The 17,610-nt window shown below is 46.3% G+C and overlaps 2 protein-coding genes across 3 annotated transcripts; one reads left to right on the top strand and one right to left on the bottom strand.

Annotated features, from left to right (window-relative positions):
• Positions 1–3,603: 3,603 nt before the first annotated feature.
• On the bottom strand, positions 3,604–5,582 carry LOC146384663 (apoptosis facilitator Bcl-2-like protein 14). 2 transcript variants are annotated; one of them, XM_084932652.1, is made up of 7 exons: positions 5,422–5,582; positions 4,698–4,854; positions 4,465–4,536; positions 4,320–4,394; positions 4,164–4,222; positions 3,821–4,093; positions 3,604–3,717 (listed from the first exon to the last, which is right to left on the bottom strand). In XM_084932652.1, the coding sequence occupies exons 2-7, from the start codon at positions 4,843–4,845 to the stop codon at positions 3,694–3,696; spliced, it is 651 nt and encodes a 216-aa protein (XP_084788778.1). In that variant the 5' UTR covers positions 4,846–4,854; positions 5,422–5,582; the 3' UTR covers positions 3,604–3,693. The 2 variants fall into 2 exon arrangements, with proteins under 2 accessions (XP_084788778.1, XP_084788779.1); XM_084932653.1 differs by having other exon boundaries at positions 4,698–4,851.
• Positions 5,583–5,664: 82 nt separating this feature from the next.
• On the top strand, positions 5,665–10,126 carry snx20 (sorting nexin 20). The gene is made up of 3 exons (XM_084936703.1): positions 5,665–6,544; positions 6,878–7,020; positions 8,232–10,126. Exons 1-3 carry the CDS (start codon positions 6,487–6,489, stop codon positions 8,901–8,903), a joined length of 873 nt encoding a protein of 290 aa, XP_084792829.1. The 5' UTR covers positions 5,665–6,486; the 3' UTR covers positions 8,904–10,126.
• Positions 10,127–17,610: the final 7,484 nt, after the last annotated feature.

The raw sequence follows: 17,610 nt of genomic DNA, 5'->3' as shown, positions 1-17,610 counted from the left end.
AATTGCTCGTACTCATGCTGCCCCGACGTCAGCCAGCACATACTGGGAACGGCAGAGGCACCGATCGGTTTTCTATCGCCCATTTGCTGGGAGTAAGGGCGCCCTCCGTTTGCGAGGTGCGCCTGCTGCTGGCGGCACAGGGAGGAGAGGGCGGGGCGGCGGGGATTCTCTGGTGGCTGGAGCAGCGTCTAATAACCAACTCGCAAAATAAAACAAAATAAAAACAAACCAACAAACACGAAAACACCAGACATCATGATACAGACTTATAATCTGCGCCGATGTTTTTTTGAAATTCTATACGTGAAAAGTGAGCGCGAGAGCCCTCGGTGCGCGTGCTCGCTGCTGAAGTCAAAGTAAACTTTATTGTCATCTCCGCTACAGACAGTCCAGCATATAGAGACGAGACGACGAGGCTCCAGTTACAGCAGTGCAAGTAAACAAACAATATATATAAGAGGAGTAAGAGAATAAATACACACTTTAGGACTCGGAGTAAAGGATCAATAACAATTTAAAATTTATAATTTACAGTTTGATGATTTAAAGTCTCACACACAACCCGTCGAAAGGGGAGGGGCCGGCTGCTTCCAAATAGAGCACATTTCATTCATAATGATGTAAATCCAAGCCCATCATGGATTCATGATTTGAATCCTGGGTTGTGTGAAATCTCAGAAATGCACCTTAGACAAAGTGAGTCTGTGAACTAAGGTGTAGGTCTGTTAGGTTATGTTGTGGTGATCCTCGGGTTGGGGGATTTGTGTTCATACTGGAGTGCAAAATTAAAACCAAGATGGACAAGAACAGTTCAAAGCCATCAGGTGCTCAGTTTAGAAAAAAGAGAAAAGAAGAGGAGGAGAAACGAGCAAAAGATGCAGGTAAGCAGATGTGTGATTGGATAATGGCAGGTCATCCTGAAACAATCACAATCAGAATACTTTATTAATCCCTAAGGAAATTATGTGGGTTACAGTTGCTCCAAGAAGAAATGGTAAAAATAGCAACAGTAACAGACTAAACTCCAAACAATACATTATGTTACAGATTTGAATAGTAATGAGTCAGTGTCAGTTGTTGATTTGTCCTGTTCTCATTGTATGACGGATTATGATGGCTGTTTGGTAGCTGTTTGCATACTATGCATACTCTCTCTCTTCATATGTGTGTGTGTGTACAACAGCTTTATGTTAATGTACAATCCTTAATATGTTTTGTCTGTGTGTGGGGGGGGGGGGGGCGCCAGAGGGAGTGTTCGCCCAGGGCGCCAAACAGGCTAGGACCGCCACTGTCCGCAGCGTCATGGTTTAAACTGGGACGTTTCCTTTAAACCCTTTCACCTCTTCCACACGGTTTGGTCTCATGAAAGAGGTGAAAGGGTTTTAAAGAGGTAGATGTGACTCATAAACACTTAAAAGTAAAGAGACAACCCTCTGAAGGGTCATTAACAAATAACAGAAACTAAAGACATGTTTTTGTTGGTAAAATAAAGAATTCAGGTGGTTGACTTTTAGTTTCAGTGGACTGTGACGGCAGACTGAAACATTCACGATGTGTCACAGTCAGGCTACGGCACAGAAACACCTCCGGGCAGTTATTTGGGTTCATGTTTGAGCCCCAATCTTTATTTTAGCTTGCAGTCTCATCCTGCACGTCTCCATCGTGTAAACATGTGCATATACGCTGACCCACAGGCACAATGTGCTCCTCAGCTTCCTGACACTCTGCTGCCGTCACGCTGTGGCTTTTCCTCGTTATTGAAAGCAATACTCGACTGTGAGCTTCTTCAACTGTGAGATGAGCGGCACGTGCTGTAGAGTCATCCAGCCCGCTGCACCTCCTACAAAACACCAGTCAGTGAAATCAGAACTAGTTTATTTTAAGGAAATTATTTCTTTACTCTCTCATAAACACGGGCCAGTAACAAGGAGGCTGAAGAGCGTGCAGGAAGCTGTTTCTGGTCCGCAGGAAAAAACAAACGTGGAAGAGTTGGCTGGATTAGCTGCAGTGATGATGTGAGGTTACAGCCCTGTGCAATAAAGAGCATTTATGTTGTATCACAATAAGAGCTGATCACTTAGTTTCACTAACCTGTCGGCGCTACAGCAGCCGTTTGTCCTGAAACAACCGTAATCTCCACATTTGGACTTTTTTCTTAAAAAGATCAACAATATTTTTTTTCTTCAGCACTGGCTTAATACCAAAACCTGCAGTTCCTCTGACGTCCAGCAGAGGAAGCAGTGAAGCCAGATAACACACACCAATGAGTTAAACTGCAGGAATGTCTTAAAGACATAAAGACCTGGATGGCCGCTAACTTTCTGCTTCTTAATTCAGATCAAACTGAGGTTATTGTACTCGGCCCTGAAAAGCTTAGAAATATGGTATCTAAGCAGATTCATACTCTGGATGGCATTACCTTGGCCTCCAGTAACACTGTGAGGAACCTTGGAGTCATGTTTGACCAGGACATGTCCTTCAACGCACATATTAAACAAATATGTAAGACTGCTTTCTTCCATTTGTGCAACATCTCTAAAGTTAGAAATATCCTGTCTCAGAGTGACGCTGAAAAACTAGTTCATGCATTTATTACTTCCAGGCTGGACGACTGTAATTCATTATTATGAGGAAGTCCTAAAAACTCCCTGAAAAGCCTTCAGTCAGGAGGCAGAGCCTTGAGTTTTCAGGCCCCTCTTCTGTGGAACCAGCTTCCAGTTTGGATTCAGGAGACAGACACTATCTCTACTTTCAAGATTAGGCTTCAAACTTTCCTTTTTGCTAAAGCATATAGTTAGGGCTGGACCAGGTGACCCTGAATCCTCCCTTAGTTATGCTGCAATAGACGTAGGCTGCCAGGGGATTCCCATGATGCACTGGGTGTTTCTTCTTCAGTCACCTTTCTCACTCACTATGTATTAATAGACCTCTCTGCATTGAATCATATCTGTTATTAATCTCTGCCTCTCTTCCACAGCATGTCTTTATCCTGTCTTCCTTCTCTCACCCCAACCAATCACAGCAGATGGCCCCGCCCCTCCCTGAGCCTGGTTCTGCTGGAGGTTTCTTCCTGTTAAAAGGGAGTTTTTCCTTCCCACTGTCGCCAAAGTGCTTGTTCATAGGGGGTCATATGATTGTTGGGTTTTCTCTGTATGTGTTATTGTGGGGTCTGGTTACAATATAAAGCACCTCGAGGTGACTGATGTTGTGATTTGGTGCTGTATAAATAAAGTTGAATGAAGTCAGCACTCATAGACTCCTGTGTTAAGATCAACATGTTTACAGTCTGATACACAAACTGTTTGGTCTCTGTAGCTGATTGTTTGCATTGTTAGGGGCGTGGCCTCTTTGACTGACAGGTGGATGGTGACACAGGTGGCTGTAGCTGCTTGGCTGAGCTCTGCACCGCGTTTGTGCTGTTGGAGCCTTTTGGAGTATTTGTAATGACATCGTGTGACCAATAACATGGCTGCTGCGAGGTCGCTGACCGTCCAGGAAGGCGGAGCGAGAGTTTGATGGGTGTAATTCAAGAACTCAGTTTACAAAGACTGTCAGTGACACTCAGTCAGCATGTGTGTTTTTCAAAAGTTTATTTTAAAAAAATCTACTTTTACAAAACAAATATGGCTCAAATACTTGAACTTTGACAGCGTGGTGACCTCCACCTGGAGATTCCTCTGAGGTTCGTGCGGCTCAGTCGATGCTGAAAGCTTCAGCCTGGACAGAGACAACATACCCAGAAATCGTTTTCATTTCACAGAAATCGCTTCAACATCAGTGAAAGTTAACAGTTCACGTTCTAAAACATCTTCATGCTCACCCAGCCTCTGTGCTGCTCCACCCAAGCCGAGTGGTTCTCCTGAATGTACCGCTCTCCAAAGCTCAGCACCCTCCTCTGGTGGACCAGACTCGTGGCTGACAGCCTGCTGGTCACTTCGAAGGCCAGAGCGATCTTCTGCCTCTGAATCTGAACCTCAGAGGGTGCCGCCCGCTCTGCCGGGTGGACCAGGCTCTGCACGCTGGAGGTGAGCTCCTTGAACATGTCATAGTCCAGGTCTCTGAGCTGCTGCTGGAGGTCCAGGTTCTGTTTGATCTGACAGAAATACACCGGTGTTTAGTACTGAGGTGCCTACCTGCCGCAGCCATCTACGCGTCTGATTCACCTTCCTGTCGATGTCGTCTCCCTCCGCTCTGATCAGCTCCACCAGCCTCTGGACGATGTCTGCGGCACAGCGAGACGCCTCGTTAGAACAGGCAGAGTAAAAGGACTCACATTCTCACCTTCACACAAGCGTCCTGCTGCCGCTTTGGACACTCACCATCCGTGTGCGCTGAGGTACTGAGCATCCTGTTGTGCACCTCATCACAGGTGGAAGACTCACCTGAGAAACAAACTGAGCGGTCGGCGTGATGAGTCTGAGCCTCGACACGGACAGGACGTCAGAGAAACACCTGTTCACTCACCTTCTCCATCTAGTACGACCTCCAGAGACTTCTGGAAACTTGCACTGGGAGCTGGAACCTGAGGAAAGATAACTGACCAGAGAGCACACAGGTGAGCACACAGGTGAGCACACAGGTGAGCACACAGGTGAGCACACAGGTGAGCACATCAGAAGACCCACAGAGAATCTTTCCCGTGTTGGTGAGCAGAGGAAGGAGGAAGCACCAGCTGCGTGCTCACAGTTCAAACCAACCTGGGACGTTTCCTTTCACACGGCGGGCAGCAATCGTCCTCACTGCCATCTCAGGTGACCGCTGTTTTGACCTCTTGCTGCAGTACTTTTCCAGCAGCTGGAACACCTCGCTGGTTTCCGTGGCGTCTTCAGCTCGCCGGCTTGTCATTTTCAGCTGCTGAGAGTCAGAGCAGAAACCAGAGCTTACCAGAATATTTGAACGTCTGTATTTAAAATGAAATGAAGAAACAGAGACCTCCACCACGCTCGCTCTGTGCAGCATTCACAAATAAAGGAACAGGAAGAGTCGGTCAGATAATAACTATTTACAGAAAAGTGGACATCAGTGTCTGAACCTGTTTGGTGCAAGTGGGCATGCTGAGCACGCCATCAGCTGCCTGCTGTCAAAACCGATGCATGTTCTACTGCATTTTACTGTATTCTACTGAACTTCCTCTCCTAAATGCTGTACCGACTCAAACACAATAACCAGTTATCAGGTTTATGGGGCAGTTACTTTTGCACACAGGCAGGTAGGTTTGATCACTTTGTTCCCTTAATGAATAAATCATCCTTTAAAAAGTGCACTTTGAGTTTACTCTGGTGATGCCGAAATCAGGCGCAGTGCGACCTGCTTCCTTTTACAGCCACTGTGTTTCCATCACCTCTCCACGCGTCCTCCCACGCGGATATTAAGAGCGAGGAATAACGGCTCGGGCTGCCGTGATGTTGGCACCTGACTCACCGTGTCCAGGACACCTGCGGAGGAGGAAGAGCGAACCTGTCGGATCAGCTGATCCTGGAGCTGAGACGCGAGCGAGAACACTTTTACTTTCACTTTGATGGAGAAACAGCTGATCAGCGTCACAGCGCAGAAGAACAGAGTCTGCGCAGGTGCTTCCTCTAAAACTGCGCCCTGAGCCAGGCACGTGATCATGCAGGGGCGGAGACACGCAGCGGGGGGGGGGGGGGGGGGGGGGTAGTTTTGTGGTCAGGTTTCCTGTTTTTCTAAAGTCTGGCTTTCATTTTTATTTCCGTCACTGAGACTGGTTTTATTTTTACTTTAGTCTCAGTTCCTTCTGAGCACCATAGGTCAAAGTTCAGCTGTGCAGATGAGTCACAGCTTGATTTATCCTGTTAAACCACAGCAAGCATCGTCTGAACCACGTCTGCCTCCCTGATCCTGGTTCTGCTGGAGGTCTTCTTCCTCCCCTCTGTCACAGAAAGCTGCTCAGAGGGGTCGTCTGAGTGTCGGAGTTCCTCTCTAACACTGTGAAGCATGTTAAGGTAAATCTAATAAAGACTAGTCAGTGGTGTCTGCCTGTGACCTCTGACCTGCCTGTGCACCTGCAGATGGACATTAAAGCTTAAAGAGCTTTCAGAGCTCCCCCTAGAGGAGCAGAGAGGAGCTGCATGCGAAACACTCTGCTTTCTGCTAGCTAACTCCACCCGCCTGCTGCTCCGCAGCCATGAAACAAGCACCTCTCTCACACACCATTTACGACACACTGGTCTTTCATTTCACTTCCTCTTCAGCATGTTTGCTGAAGTCGACTTCCTCCTGCCTGCACTCGTCTGTCAGCACGCAAACGTGCAGCACGTTCTTCTGTTAGCGACACTCGGCAGGCCCGCTCGGGCCTTTTTAACCCCTCACTCACCTGCAGGAGCCACACTGGCAGCTTTGATCTTTACAGGAATAAAAAAATCCAAAAGAGATGAAGCAGAGCCATAAAACACAGCTGCCCATCACTGAGTGAACATCAGGAGGATAAGCGAGCTTCTCTGGCCTCAGATCAGCAGTTTGGACCCGATGGCAGAAGCTCAGCAGGGAGCCGAAGACCTGACTGAGGTGGACACAATGACTCCAGGTTCTGTCGTCTTTCACCTTCTTAACCTTCCTCTTCTTCTTTCTTCTGTCTGAACTCAGACGTCAAACTTTTAGGTCAAGTCTCACTCACATTTCAGACCTCCACCCGAGTAAACAGTGACGCTGAGCTTTAATCTGTCAGATATTTATGTGTTTGCAGCCAATGATTCAGAAACAGTGAAAAGAGGAGCTGGTAGGGAGGTGGGTTTCAAAGAGGCTGGCAGCTGCTAAAGCAGCACGCAGAGGCAAAGAGGCCACGCTCCTAATAATGCAGCCTTTCCACAGGTGTGCCAGTCCAGCAGTGGGTGCTGACTCGCTGTGTTTGCTGTTTCAGAGGACTTGCCCGGCTGTTCCAGTTTAACCACGAAGGAGCTGCAGCAGCACTGGAGGGCGGTGAAGCAGCGAGAGCGACCCGTCCGGCTGCTCTTTGAGATCCCCTCCACCCGCATCGTCGAGCACGTGCTACACAAATACGTGGTGAGACACCGAAACACACCCACCAGCCGACTCCAAACACTCTGCTCAGCAGTTTTTATACTCTTGGATCCCTGTGATGTCATAGAGGTGAAATACCTTCTGTTTTTGAGGGACAGCCAATCAGAAGAGATTCTTTCAGACAGAGGATGAGGATGAGGGGCAAAGCGGCTAACCTGTAAATGTTCACAGCTAACTTTCAGTGAAGGTGAGCCCGTAGGAAGTGAAAGTTTAACCTGAGGAGGAGGGGCTTATTTTCCAAAGGTGTGGCTGTTGGAGCAGGAAGCAGTAAAGGTGAACTCTGGTCATAAGAGGCACTGGCTGAGCAGTGAAATCTTTATATGAAGACATATTTGAGATAATAAGCAACCCAAAGACCAGCTTTAACACACCTGCCTGCACTCACCTGTCCACCTGCTGTGCAGTCCCAACAGTTTCCCTGCCTGCCACTGTCAGGTGTGTTCATTATAAACCTCAAACATGTAAAACTCAGTCAGGGAGCTGTTCATTGATGAGTGCAGGTAACCGACGCCGTGCGGTCACAGAAGCTAATGTGCTCCATAATGAAGGAAATATTCAAACTGACACATCAGCAACTTTCTGCTTGTCTATGGTGCCCCAGAGGACCAAAACACAGCATCATCATCAGGACGAAGCACATAGTTAGGACTGGATCGGGTGACCCTGAATCGTCCCTTAGTTATGGTGCAATAGGTGTAGGCTGCTGGGTGATTCCCATGATGCACTGGGTGTTTAATCATTAGTTGTTATTAATCTCTGTCTCTCTTCCACAGCATGTCTTCATCCTGTCTTCCTTCTCTCTCCCCAACCAATCACAGCAGATGGCCCCGCCCCTCCCTGAGCCTGGTTCTGCTGGAGGTTTCTTCCTGTTAAAAGGGAGTTTTTCCTTCCCACTGTCGCCAAAGTGCTTGCTCATAGGGGGTCATATGATTGTTGGGGGTTTCTCTGTTTTCTCTGTATGATTGTAGAGTCTTTATGTTACAGTGTAAAGCACCTCGAGGTGATCGGTCGTGATTCGGTGTTGTATGAATGAATGTAATCGTCAGCATAACGTATCAGAGAAAAGACGCCTGCGGTGGGTTCACCGTTGAGAGGGAACAGGAAGTCCAGCCTGTTTCTCTGACTGGCTGTTTGAGCTGCAGCAGAGTTAACTTTAAAGGTCAAAGGTCACGGTTCTTTCTGTTTGTTTGCAGCTCTACCAGGTGGTGGTGATGCGTTCTGGCAGCTTCGATTCCCGCCGTGTTTCGGTGGAGCGCCGCTACAGCGACTTCTCCCGCTTCCACCACAAACTGCTGGAGGAGTTTGACGAGGAGCTGGAGGAGGTGCAGCTGCCTCGCAAGATGCTCTCGGGGAACTTCTCCCCCGAGAGCATCGGGGAGCGGCGCCTGGCGCTGCAGGACTACCTGGCGAAGCTGTACGCCACGCGCTGCGCCAGACACTCGCCTTGCTTCTCGGCTTTCTTCACAGAGCAGGAGCAGCAGCGGGCGCACGGCCTGCTCCGGGCGGGGCAGTTCCGGCCGGCCGCAGAGCTGCTGCAGACCGTGCTGGACATCCAGGAGAAGCTGCTGCCCTGGCAGAAGCCCACCCTCCTCGTGCCCGCCCTCGCCACCCTCGCTGTCTGCTACCGGGACCTGGACGAACCGGAGCGGGCGTTCTCCGCCGCTCAGAGAGCGCTGCCTCCGGTGAGGCGCTACGGACTGACGCGCTACAGAGCGCCGCTGCTGGAGCTGCTGGTGGACCTCGGGTACCAATTGGGCCGGCCCGTGGCTCAGCTGCAGGATGAGTTGACCGCTCTGAGAGATGCCGAGCGTGGGGAAGCGTCCTCCCACTCCCTGAAGGAGGTAGTGATCCAGGAGTTCCTCTGAGGGTGGAGCGGCCATCCACACCTGGATTAGCAGGTAAACCCCTGCACAGCCCCTGCCAGCTGTGGAGGTGTAACAGCTCACAGTGGGTCAGAGTACCCAGAGTACTGCAGTACTGTCCTGCAATAAAGTATTTAAAAGTAATTTTGGTATTGGGTCTGATTCATGATGTTTGATGATTAGCGATTAACGGCTGACTCTACCATGGAAATCTGACCACACAGTACTGAAGCCACGTCATTGGTCATCCTGTGGTAGCTCTGGGTGGGGGTCAGCACCTGCTGCTCCAGGATCAGATCTCCGATCTGCTTTCAGTTGCTGCTCTTTGGAACAAGCTGCTGCTCACCTGAGATCAGTTACGACTGTGTGTACATTCAAAAACAGAACAAAGACCTTTTCGTTCACGCAGGTGTTTTTGTGTTTTGCTGTTTTTGCTCAGTTCAGTTGGAACCGTCTGTGTACTGCAGACGTTACAACAGGTTAAATAAGCAGATTCAAGCTCGCTGTATCTCTCATGTTAATGAGCCAAAGTGCAAACTGTTCAGGTCTCACTATGTCACTTAGCTTGTTTATGTGCCCTGTATAGCTAACATCATCAGAGATTATGAGCTAATTTGAGATTTGGATTATCTGTTTATCATCCATAAGAGACCCATCTTACTCTAAACATCATTTTTGCACATGTGCATATTTACATGAGTATGTAAACAGATCCTGGAGCGTTAGCTTTTATCGATGTGTTTGTGAGCACAGAGCGAAAACCAACAGGTGAGTGGGGGCGTGGCCAAAGTCAGCACTGTAGTTATGATGCCAGGTTAGCTTCTGTTTGAGTACATTTGTTAATGACAACAGGGAACTGTCCGTGTTCTCTCCGGCTTCCTCCCAAACACATGAATAATAATACGTTTGATTTAAAGTCACCTCACTCAGAAACATGAATATAACATCAGTAAGGACAGAGGAGTCATGTGACAGGTGGAAGGAAGTGTGCTCTGAGAGGCTGGAAAGTGGAGAGTGATGGACGGAGGACCTGAGAGGGCGAAGATGTGTTCAGAGAAGAACAGTAGAGACTTAAAGGTGGAGAAGGTGGAGAAGCTTGAACTTGAACAGTGTTTAACCGCAGCCGGTGGAGTTGGTGGAGCACGGGTGTGACGGACTGACGGAGGAGTTCTGGTGATGACGGAAGCAGCAGAGCTGAGGATGAAGGTGCTGCTTGAACCTGACAGGAGACCCAGAAACATGTATGCTCTCAGAAACATGCTATGGAAAGTAATTAACTGAGTGTAATTTCTGGTTTTCTCCTTTCATTTCTTATCTTCTTCTCTTTATCTTTTACTTTTAAAATTATTGAAGTTGTTTAAAAGAGGACAAATACCAATATGATCCCTAAGTTGTTTGTAATGGTTTACATTCCCAGTGCTTTTACCTTGTAAGGTAAATGGCCTGTATTTGTATAGCGCTTTTACTAGTCCCGCCTAGGGACCCCAAAGCACTTTACACACCCAGTCATCCACCCATTCACACACTGGTGGAGGCAGCTACAGTTGTAGCCACAGCTGCCCTGGGGCAGACTGACAGAAGCGAGGCTGCCATGTCACCAGTAGGCGAAGTGTCTTGCCCAAGGACACAACGACCGAGACTGTCCGAGCCGGGGCTCGAACCGGCAACCTTCCGATTACAAGGCGAACTCCCAACTCTTGAGCCACAATCGCCCGTAAGGGTTTTAAAAAGTGGTAACTAGACCTGTTCAAGTATATTTACAGAAAACCACACAGACAAAAAAAAATGAACTTTGTTCTACAATCATTAGATTTAATTTCCAAGATGTAATTCCAAATAACTCCGACTTTATACAAATGGATGATGTGCACATGTGATTAATGACATTAGTTGGATTAACACAAATAAAATTCCTCACAGATCATACCTGATTCCCAGTTACAGTATCCTATGAGATATAGCAGAACTCGATCATGTGATTTGGTAACAGTCAGTGATGCCAGCAGAGGACTGGAGAAGCGTGATTTGTTTATTGGTAAGTTACCTTTCCTTCTAAATAACTGATTCTTCCATTTTTTTCATCCTGTTTCCTAAATCAGCCCATAGATCAGAACTCTTAATTACTCAAACACAGGGAGGGCTTTTGTTCTTCGTGCCTTTGGAAATCAGTGTTTGCAACAAGCAGAAGAAGAAGAGCCGACCCTGTCAGCTGAGTTTAAGTGCATATTCTCTTCTCAGATTTGGGCTTTGGTGGACGATCGTGGCTCAAGAGTTGCCAGTTCGTCTTGTAATCGGAAGGTTGGAGCCCCGGCTCGGACAGTCTCGGTCGTTGTGTCCTTGGGCAAGACACTTCACCCGTTGCCTACTGGTGGTGGTCAGAGGGCCCGGTGGCGCCAGTGTCCGGCAGCCTCGCCTCTGTCACTGCGCCCCAGGGTGGCTGTGGCTACAAAGTAGTTGCCATCACCAGTGTGTGGATGGATGGATGATTGGTTGTGTAAAGCGCTTTGGGGTCCTTAGGGACTAGTAAAGCGCTATACAAATACAGGCCATTTACCATTTTAACTCATGCTGTAGATCCTACACATAATTTGTGCTCCATGCTGTGGAAATGCAGATGTGAGGTGTTCATCACAGGGAAGCACCCTTTGGTCCGCTCTAGAGCCAACAAGCTGAACATCCTATAGACGAACCAAGAGCAGTTTCTCCTCTTTTCTCTTCTTGATGCACTGATATTTCACACATGATAATAAACCCAGTGAACCCTTATGCAGCGTGCATGCAGGGGAAGAGGACAGAGTTGGCCACCTTCTCCATGGCCAGGTTCCTGTTGGAACCCAGGGGACCTCAGCATGTTGGGCACAAACTGAGCCTAGCACGGCAGTTAGTGCACACCTGGGGAAGAAGAAATGTGTGTTCATGACAGGTGTTTATTAAAATGTTAATCTTCACAGTTATGCTTCTGCATACACGCGTGGACGAGTGGATCAAAAAGACAAAAACGACATTTTACAGGAGGCAACAACCAGTTCTGGTTAAGTTACAGGCTGGACTGTACACGCCAGGTGTCCAGACTGGCACTGGAGGACTGGGGGGAGGGCAAAGTCCAACTCGAACTGGCTCGCTATGTCACTGTTGGGATCTGTGGTGCCTGAAAGGGTGGGTACGGGCTGAGAGGGAGGGCACTCACAGCCAGAGCAGAGGTATTGTAAAGTAGAGCAACAATGGTGATCAATATGGCGGTTTACTGAGTCAGCGCCTTGCTAGCTTAGCTAGTGTGTGAGCATGCTAACATTTCCCCGCACCCACACCAGTTAGTAAACGTTAACAACATCACATAGAAACAGAATTCAAGAGTAACTACTGGAGAAATACAAAGAGGGCATGACATTGTTATAAAGAGACCAAAAAAGACAAATAAATTCTGTCAATGTGAAACAATTATAAGGTTGTCACTTTTTTCATCATTTGGCAAAGAAAAAATGATCTCAAATCAAATCAAATCACTTTTACTGTCACATCACCAGTGTTGGTCAAGTTACTTGAAAAAAGTAATCAGTAACTAATTACTGATTACTTCCCCAAAAAGTAATCCCGTTACTTTACTGATTACTTATTTTCAAAAGTAATTAATTACTTAGTTACTTTTTAAAACACGATTTACAACCTGAATAGGTGATAAAGTGATAGATCTTTCAGCCCAATTCTACTTTTTCTGCATAATCCATCATACAAAATGTAATCAAATGGAAAAGTCTCTTTTTAAAACTTGTTTTATTAGTTTTAATCTTTTAACTTTATGCATCAAGCAAAAATGTAATTATCTGCAACATTCTCTGACTGGAAGAAATTAGTTTAACATTTAAATCTATTTTCTGCACATTCCAGCACATAAAATAAAATATTTTTTTGTGTTTACACTCAGTCTTTCAAATAGATGAAAGTAAAACACAGCAGAAAATAAATAAAGTCAAAGACTAGCAGTTCTTCTAGCCAATCATTTTACCTTTCCAAGGATAGTAGGCGGGTCCAGGTACGTCCGTTCTTTTAGAGCAGCGCTACAGATTAAAAATGCCCAAAGCGAAGTGGTCAAAAGTCTGGCTGTACTTCACAGCAAAATATGCAAGATCAGCAGCCTGCAACAAGTGCTTTAAGCTGATACTGTGATACTGTCAAAGGAGGTAACTCCTCGAATCCGATGAAACACCTGGCGACGCATAGCGTTTTTTTTAAAAGCCGAAAAATGCGCCGTATTTGATAGCTTGCTGCGAGACCTCACACCGAGCACATCTACTGCGGGTGTGGTGCCTGTTATCGGACCGGAGTTAGAAACATCCCCCAAGAACCCGCAGAGGAGAGTCCTGGCCCCTAGCCCTGCCAGTGTAGCAGAAATGATGAGGATGATGATGCAGCAGCAGCCGTTCTTCTCTGCGTGAGTAGCTTAATGTTGTTCGTGTATAATTTACGTTGAGTAGGCTAACCACATTATTACATTAATGCACGTAAGGTGAACTAGCAAACACAGTCGTAGCCAGAGATGGGCTGTAATCCGATTACTTTTTTCAAGTAACGAGTGAAGTAAGGGATTACTATCGCAAAAACAGTAATTAGATTACCGTTACTTTCCCGTAGGAACGCTGCGTTACTGCGTTACTAAAACCGTGATTTTTTTGCAAGAATGTCTCATGACAGTGACGTAAGCAAGTGCGACGTTTGTGGCAACAGCTGTGTGCAGATCAACAATGGATCATATATCGAGTGCGGAGAGAGTGTGAGCGTGCAGCGTTTAAAGCGTGGAAGTACTGACCTTACCTTAAGTTTGATTCCATAAAAAGTGACAAAAACATTAGTGTCCGTTGTGCCTGGGAAGAAAACTTCTTTTTACAGCGAAAAAACCCCCTAAACTTCCGAGCAAGCACCGAGTAGCTACGACGTAATGGGAAACTCACAGAGAAACTCGCGGATTCTTCCACTGACCGCTGCGGCACACCTGCACCAGGGTAAACCTCCGCCTGCCCCACTCCTGCTTTACAGGTGAAAATAGAGCAAAAGGACCGCTAGTCTTTGACTTTATTTATTTTCTGCTGTGTTTTACTTGCATCTATTTGAAAGACTGAGTGTAAACACACAAAAAAAAATATTTTATGTGCTGGAATGTGCAGAAAATAGGTTTAAATGTTAAACTAATTTCTTCCAGTCAGAGAATGTTGCAGATAATTAAATGTTTGCTTGATGCATAAAGTTAAAAGATTAAAACTAATAAAACAAGTTTTAAAAAGAGACTTTTCCATTTGATTACATTTTGTATGATGGATTATGTAGAAAAAGTAGAATTGGGCTGAAAGATCTATCACTTTATCACCTATTCAGGTTGTAAATCGTGTTTTTAAAAAGTAACTAAGTAACTAAGTAATTAATTACTTTTGAAAATAAGTAATCAGTAAAGTAACGGGATTACTTTTTGGGGAAGTAATCAGTAATTAGTTACTGATTACTTTTTTCAAGTAACTTGACCAACACTGGTCGTAGCTACATGCGGTTGTCTTCTTGTTTGATGGCAGATGCTCCCTTCACCCTGGCCAAAAAGGCTAAAATGACCAAAGAAAAAGTGGAAAACAGCTAAACATGAGAGGTTTTTGGACAAAGTTTGTGTTTTTTCCATTGTTTAAGCACTGCTTCCAGCCAAGAGTGATACCATATATGCCCCATAGCTGCAGAAAAGGCTAATATTGTTATCTTTTTACAAAAAAAACAGCTGAACATGAGAGGTTTTTGGACAAAGTTGGTGTTCTCCATTCTTTAGGCACCGGTTTGAGCACCGTTTAAGCACCGGCACCGTTTCAAAAGTACCGGTTTGGCACCGGTATCGGATAAAACCTAAACGATACCCATCCCTAGCAGTAACGCAGCGTTCCTACGGGAAAGTAACGGTAATCTAATTACCATTTTTGCAATAGTAATCCCTTGCTATGGGCAGTAACACGTTACAAGTAACGCGTTACTGCCCATCTCTGCACATCACATGTGCAGGTACTCTGGTACAGTACATGCGAGTGAAATTCTTGTGTGTGAGCTTCACAAGCAACAGAGGTGTGCAAAAATACAATAACATAAGAACAAGCAAAATATAAGAATGGCTAAATCTGAGAGTAATAAATATATGTACAATATATAATAGTATATGCATTACTGGATGTGTATACTAAATGTGTTTTTCTACGTGTGTGTGTGTGTGTGTGTGTGTCTATACATATTTTACAAATTAAATAGAGTAAACAATAAATAAAATATATAAAATATACAAAGGTTGGTAGTTGCAAATATGCAAATCAAGTGGCATTTATATACAGTGTGGAGTGCATAATGTTGAAGTTCCAGTAGTAAAGGTGAGGTGTCTATGAAGTGTTCAGCAGTCTGATGGCCTGATGGAAAAAGCTGTCTCTCAGTCTGCTGGTTCGGGACCGGATGCTGCAGAACCTCCTTCCTGATGGAAGCAGTCTGAACAGTTTATGGCTGGGGTGACTGGAGTCCTTGATGATCCTCCCCGCTTTCCTCAGGCACCGCTTCCTGTAGATGTCCTGGAGGGAGGGAAGCTCACCTCCAGTTATCCGTTCAGAGCACCGCACTACTCTCTGGAGAGCTTTGCGGTTGTAAGCGGTGCTGTTGCCGTACCAGGTGGTGATGCATCCAGTGAGGATGCTCTCAACGGCACAGCGATAGCAGGTCCTGAGGATGCGGGGGCTCATGCCGAAACTTTTCAGTCTCCTGAGGAAGAAGAGGCGCTGCTGCACCTTCTTCACTGTTTTGTTTATGTGTCCTGACCACGTAAGATCCTCAGCCAGATGTACACCAAGGAAGCGGAAGCTGCTCACTCTCTGCACAGCAGCGCCGTTGATGGTGATGGGGGTGTGTGCTTCTCTGCACCTCCGGAAGTCCACTATCAACTCCTTTGTCTTTGCGACGTTGAGGGTGAGATGGTTGTCTTGACACCAGTGGGTCAGGGCGCTGACCTCCTCCCTGTAGGCCGTCTCATCACCGTTGGTGATAAGACCCACCACTGAATCTATTGCATGCACTGGGGATACTTGTTAAAGGCACTTCTTTATAGCAATTAGAGGAAGAAGGGGGAGACAGAAGATAGTTACCTGTATGGTAAATATGAAGGGCGGTGGACTGAATCATGGGGCCTCCCTCTGTGGGAGCTTGCATGCTCTGCATGTTAGGTTGAGTAGTGATACTAAATTGGGCATAGACGTGGCTCTTAGTGTAAATGAGTGTAAAATGTTGAGCTAACAGCAGGCTGAATGTCAAACTGCTTGACTACACTCTTCAGGTAGTTTTCCTTGTTTCGCTCTCGGCTCTGTGTGATGTCTTCACAGGAGGACAGACTTCGTTTGGCCATCTCAGGCCCCTGTAGCCCCTCAGCATCCCCACCCATGTCCTGCTTACATTTTCTGTGGAAAAAGATCAGAATGAACTGATAAGAAATTGATGTTCCATGTGTATTGACAAGTGATGCAGTGAAAGTGCACACAAGTTCTCTTAAGCCCAGAAGCTTTAAGAAATTCATATCACTGAACATCACAAATTTCATCTCAACAGCCCACCAGCCGCTGCAGTCATGAATCTGGTGCCTAGCAAATAGCTTTACATGAACCTCCTGTGTTCGTGCTCTCGGCTTCCTCTAAAGAAATCTCCCTCGGTGTGTTCACTTGGTGAACTAACCTTCGCTCTCTGTATATATCAGACCTGGTTACGGACCCTCCCTGTGATTGCTGTGTGTGGCAGGGTGAGTGGAGTTCTGGACGAGTGTGGCTGAAGAGGCGTGTGTGGATTCCCTTCTCTCTTCTCCCTGGACCCCCGCCCGACTCACTGCACATATATTTATATCACTGTGGTTTCACCCTGTTGCAAATACACTTTCAACTCTTTGTTTGCAAGAACTCTGTGCGTGAGTGCGTCCGTTAGCCATGACACATGGAAACAGTGGCACAGACAGGATGATGCATCTGAATGACCTCGCTGAGGATAGAAAAGCCACACGTGTATATAGTTGATGGGAGTTTCAGGTCACCTCCTGCAGCTTGCTTCAGTTCTCGTCTGGATTGCTCAGCCTTAAACACTTGCTTGGTTGACAACAAGTTGCTGGATGTTCTAGTTTTTGTTCTGTTGCCTGGCCACAATGTGTCCCTGCTGCAACACACCTGAATACAATTAGTAGGTCATTAGCAAGACTTGACTGTATGCTGAGGAGGCAATCCTCAGCATACAGTCAAGTATGCTGCTCAATTAAATGTAAGTAAATGTAAAACACTTGCTTCTAAATGTACTTTTATTGCACCATGTTCATTCAGTCATGAGCTACTGTAACATGAATCAAATGGCTGATTTGCCACCTCAGCATGCAGTCACGTTCTACAGAGTCTTCCTAATAACCTGCTAATTGTATTGAGGTGTGTTGCAGCAGGGACACATGGACAGCGGCCCTCGAGGGCTGGAGTTTGGCACCTGTGTTTTAGGTAATGGTCCTTCTTCAAAATCAACTTTTTTTGTCATCAAATATCAAAATATCCTGTGTAATGATGACAGAACAGTTGGTGGGTCTACATCTGTGCAGTTAAATTCTACATCATAAACTCCAACAATCAAATGACCCCCTATGAGCAAGCACTAGGCGACAGTGGGAAAGAAAAACTCCCTTTAAACAGGAAGA

The sequence above is a fragment of the Perissodus microlepis genome, chromosome 7 (genome assembly GCF_051167445.1).
Source record: "Perissodus microlepis isolate ML-2025 ecotype Zambia chromosome 7, ASM5116744v1, whole genome shotgun sequence".
NCBI classification, from domain to species: Eukaryota; Metazoa; Chordata; class Actinopteri; order Cichliformes; family Cichlidae; genus Perissodus; species Perissodus microlepis.
Note: the sequence above shows the minus strand (reverse complement) of the source record. Positions and strands in the feature narration are given on the sequence as shown.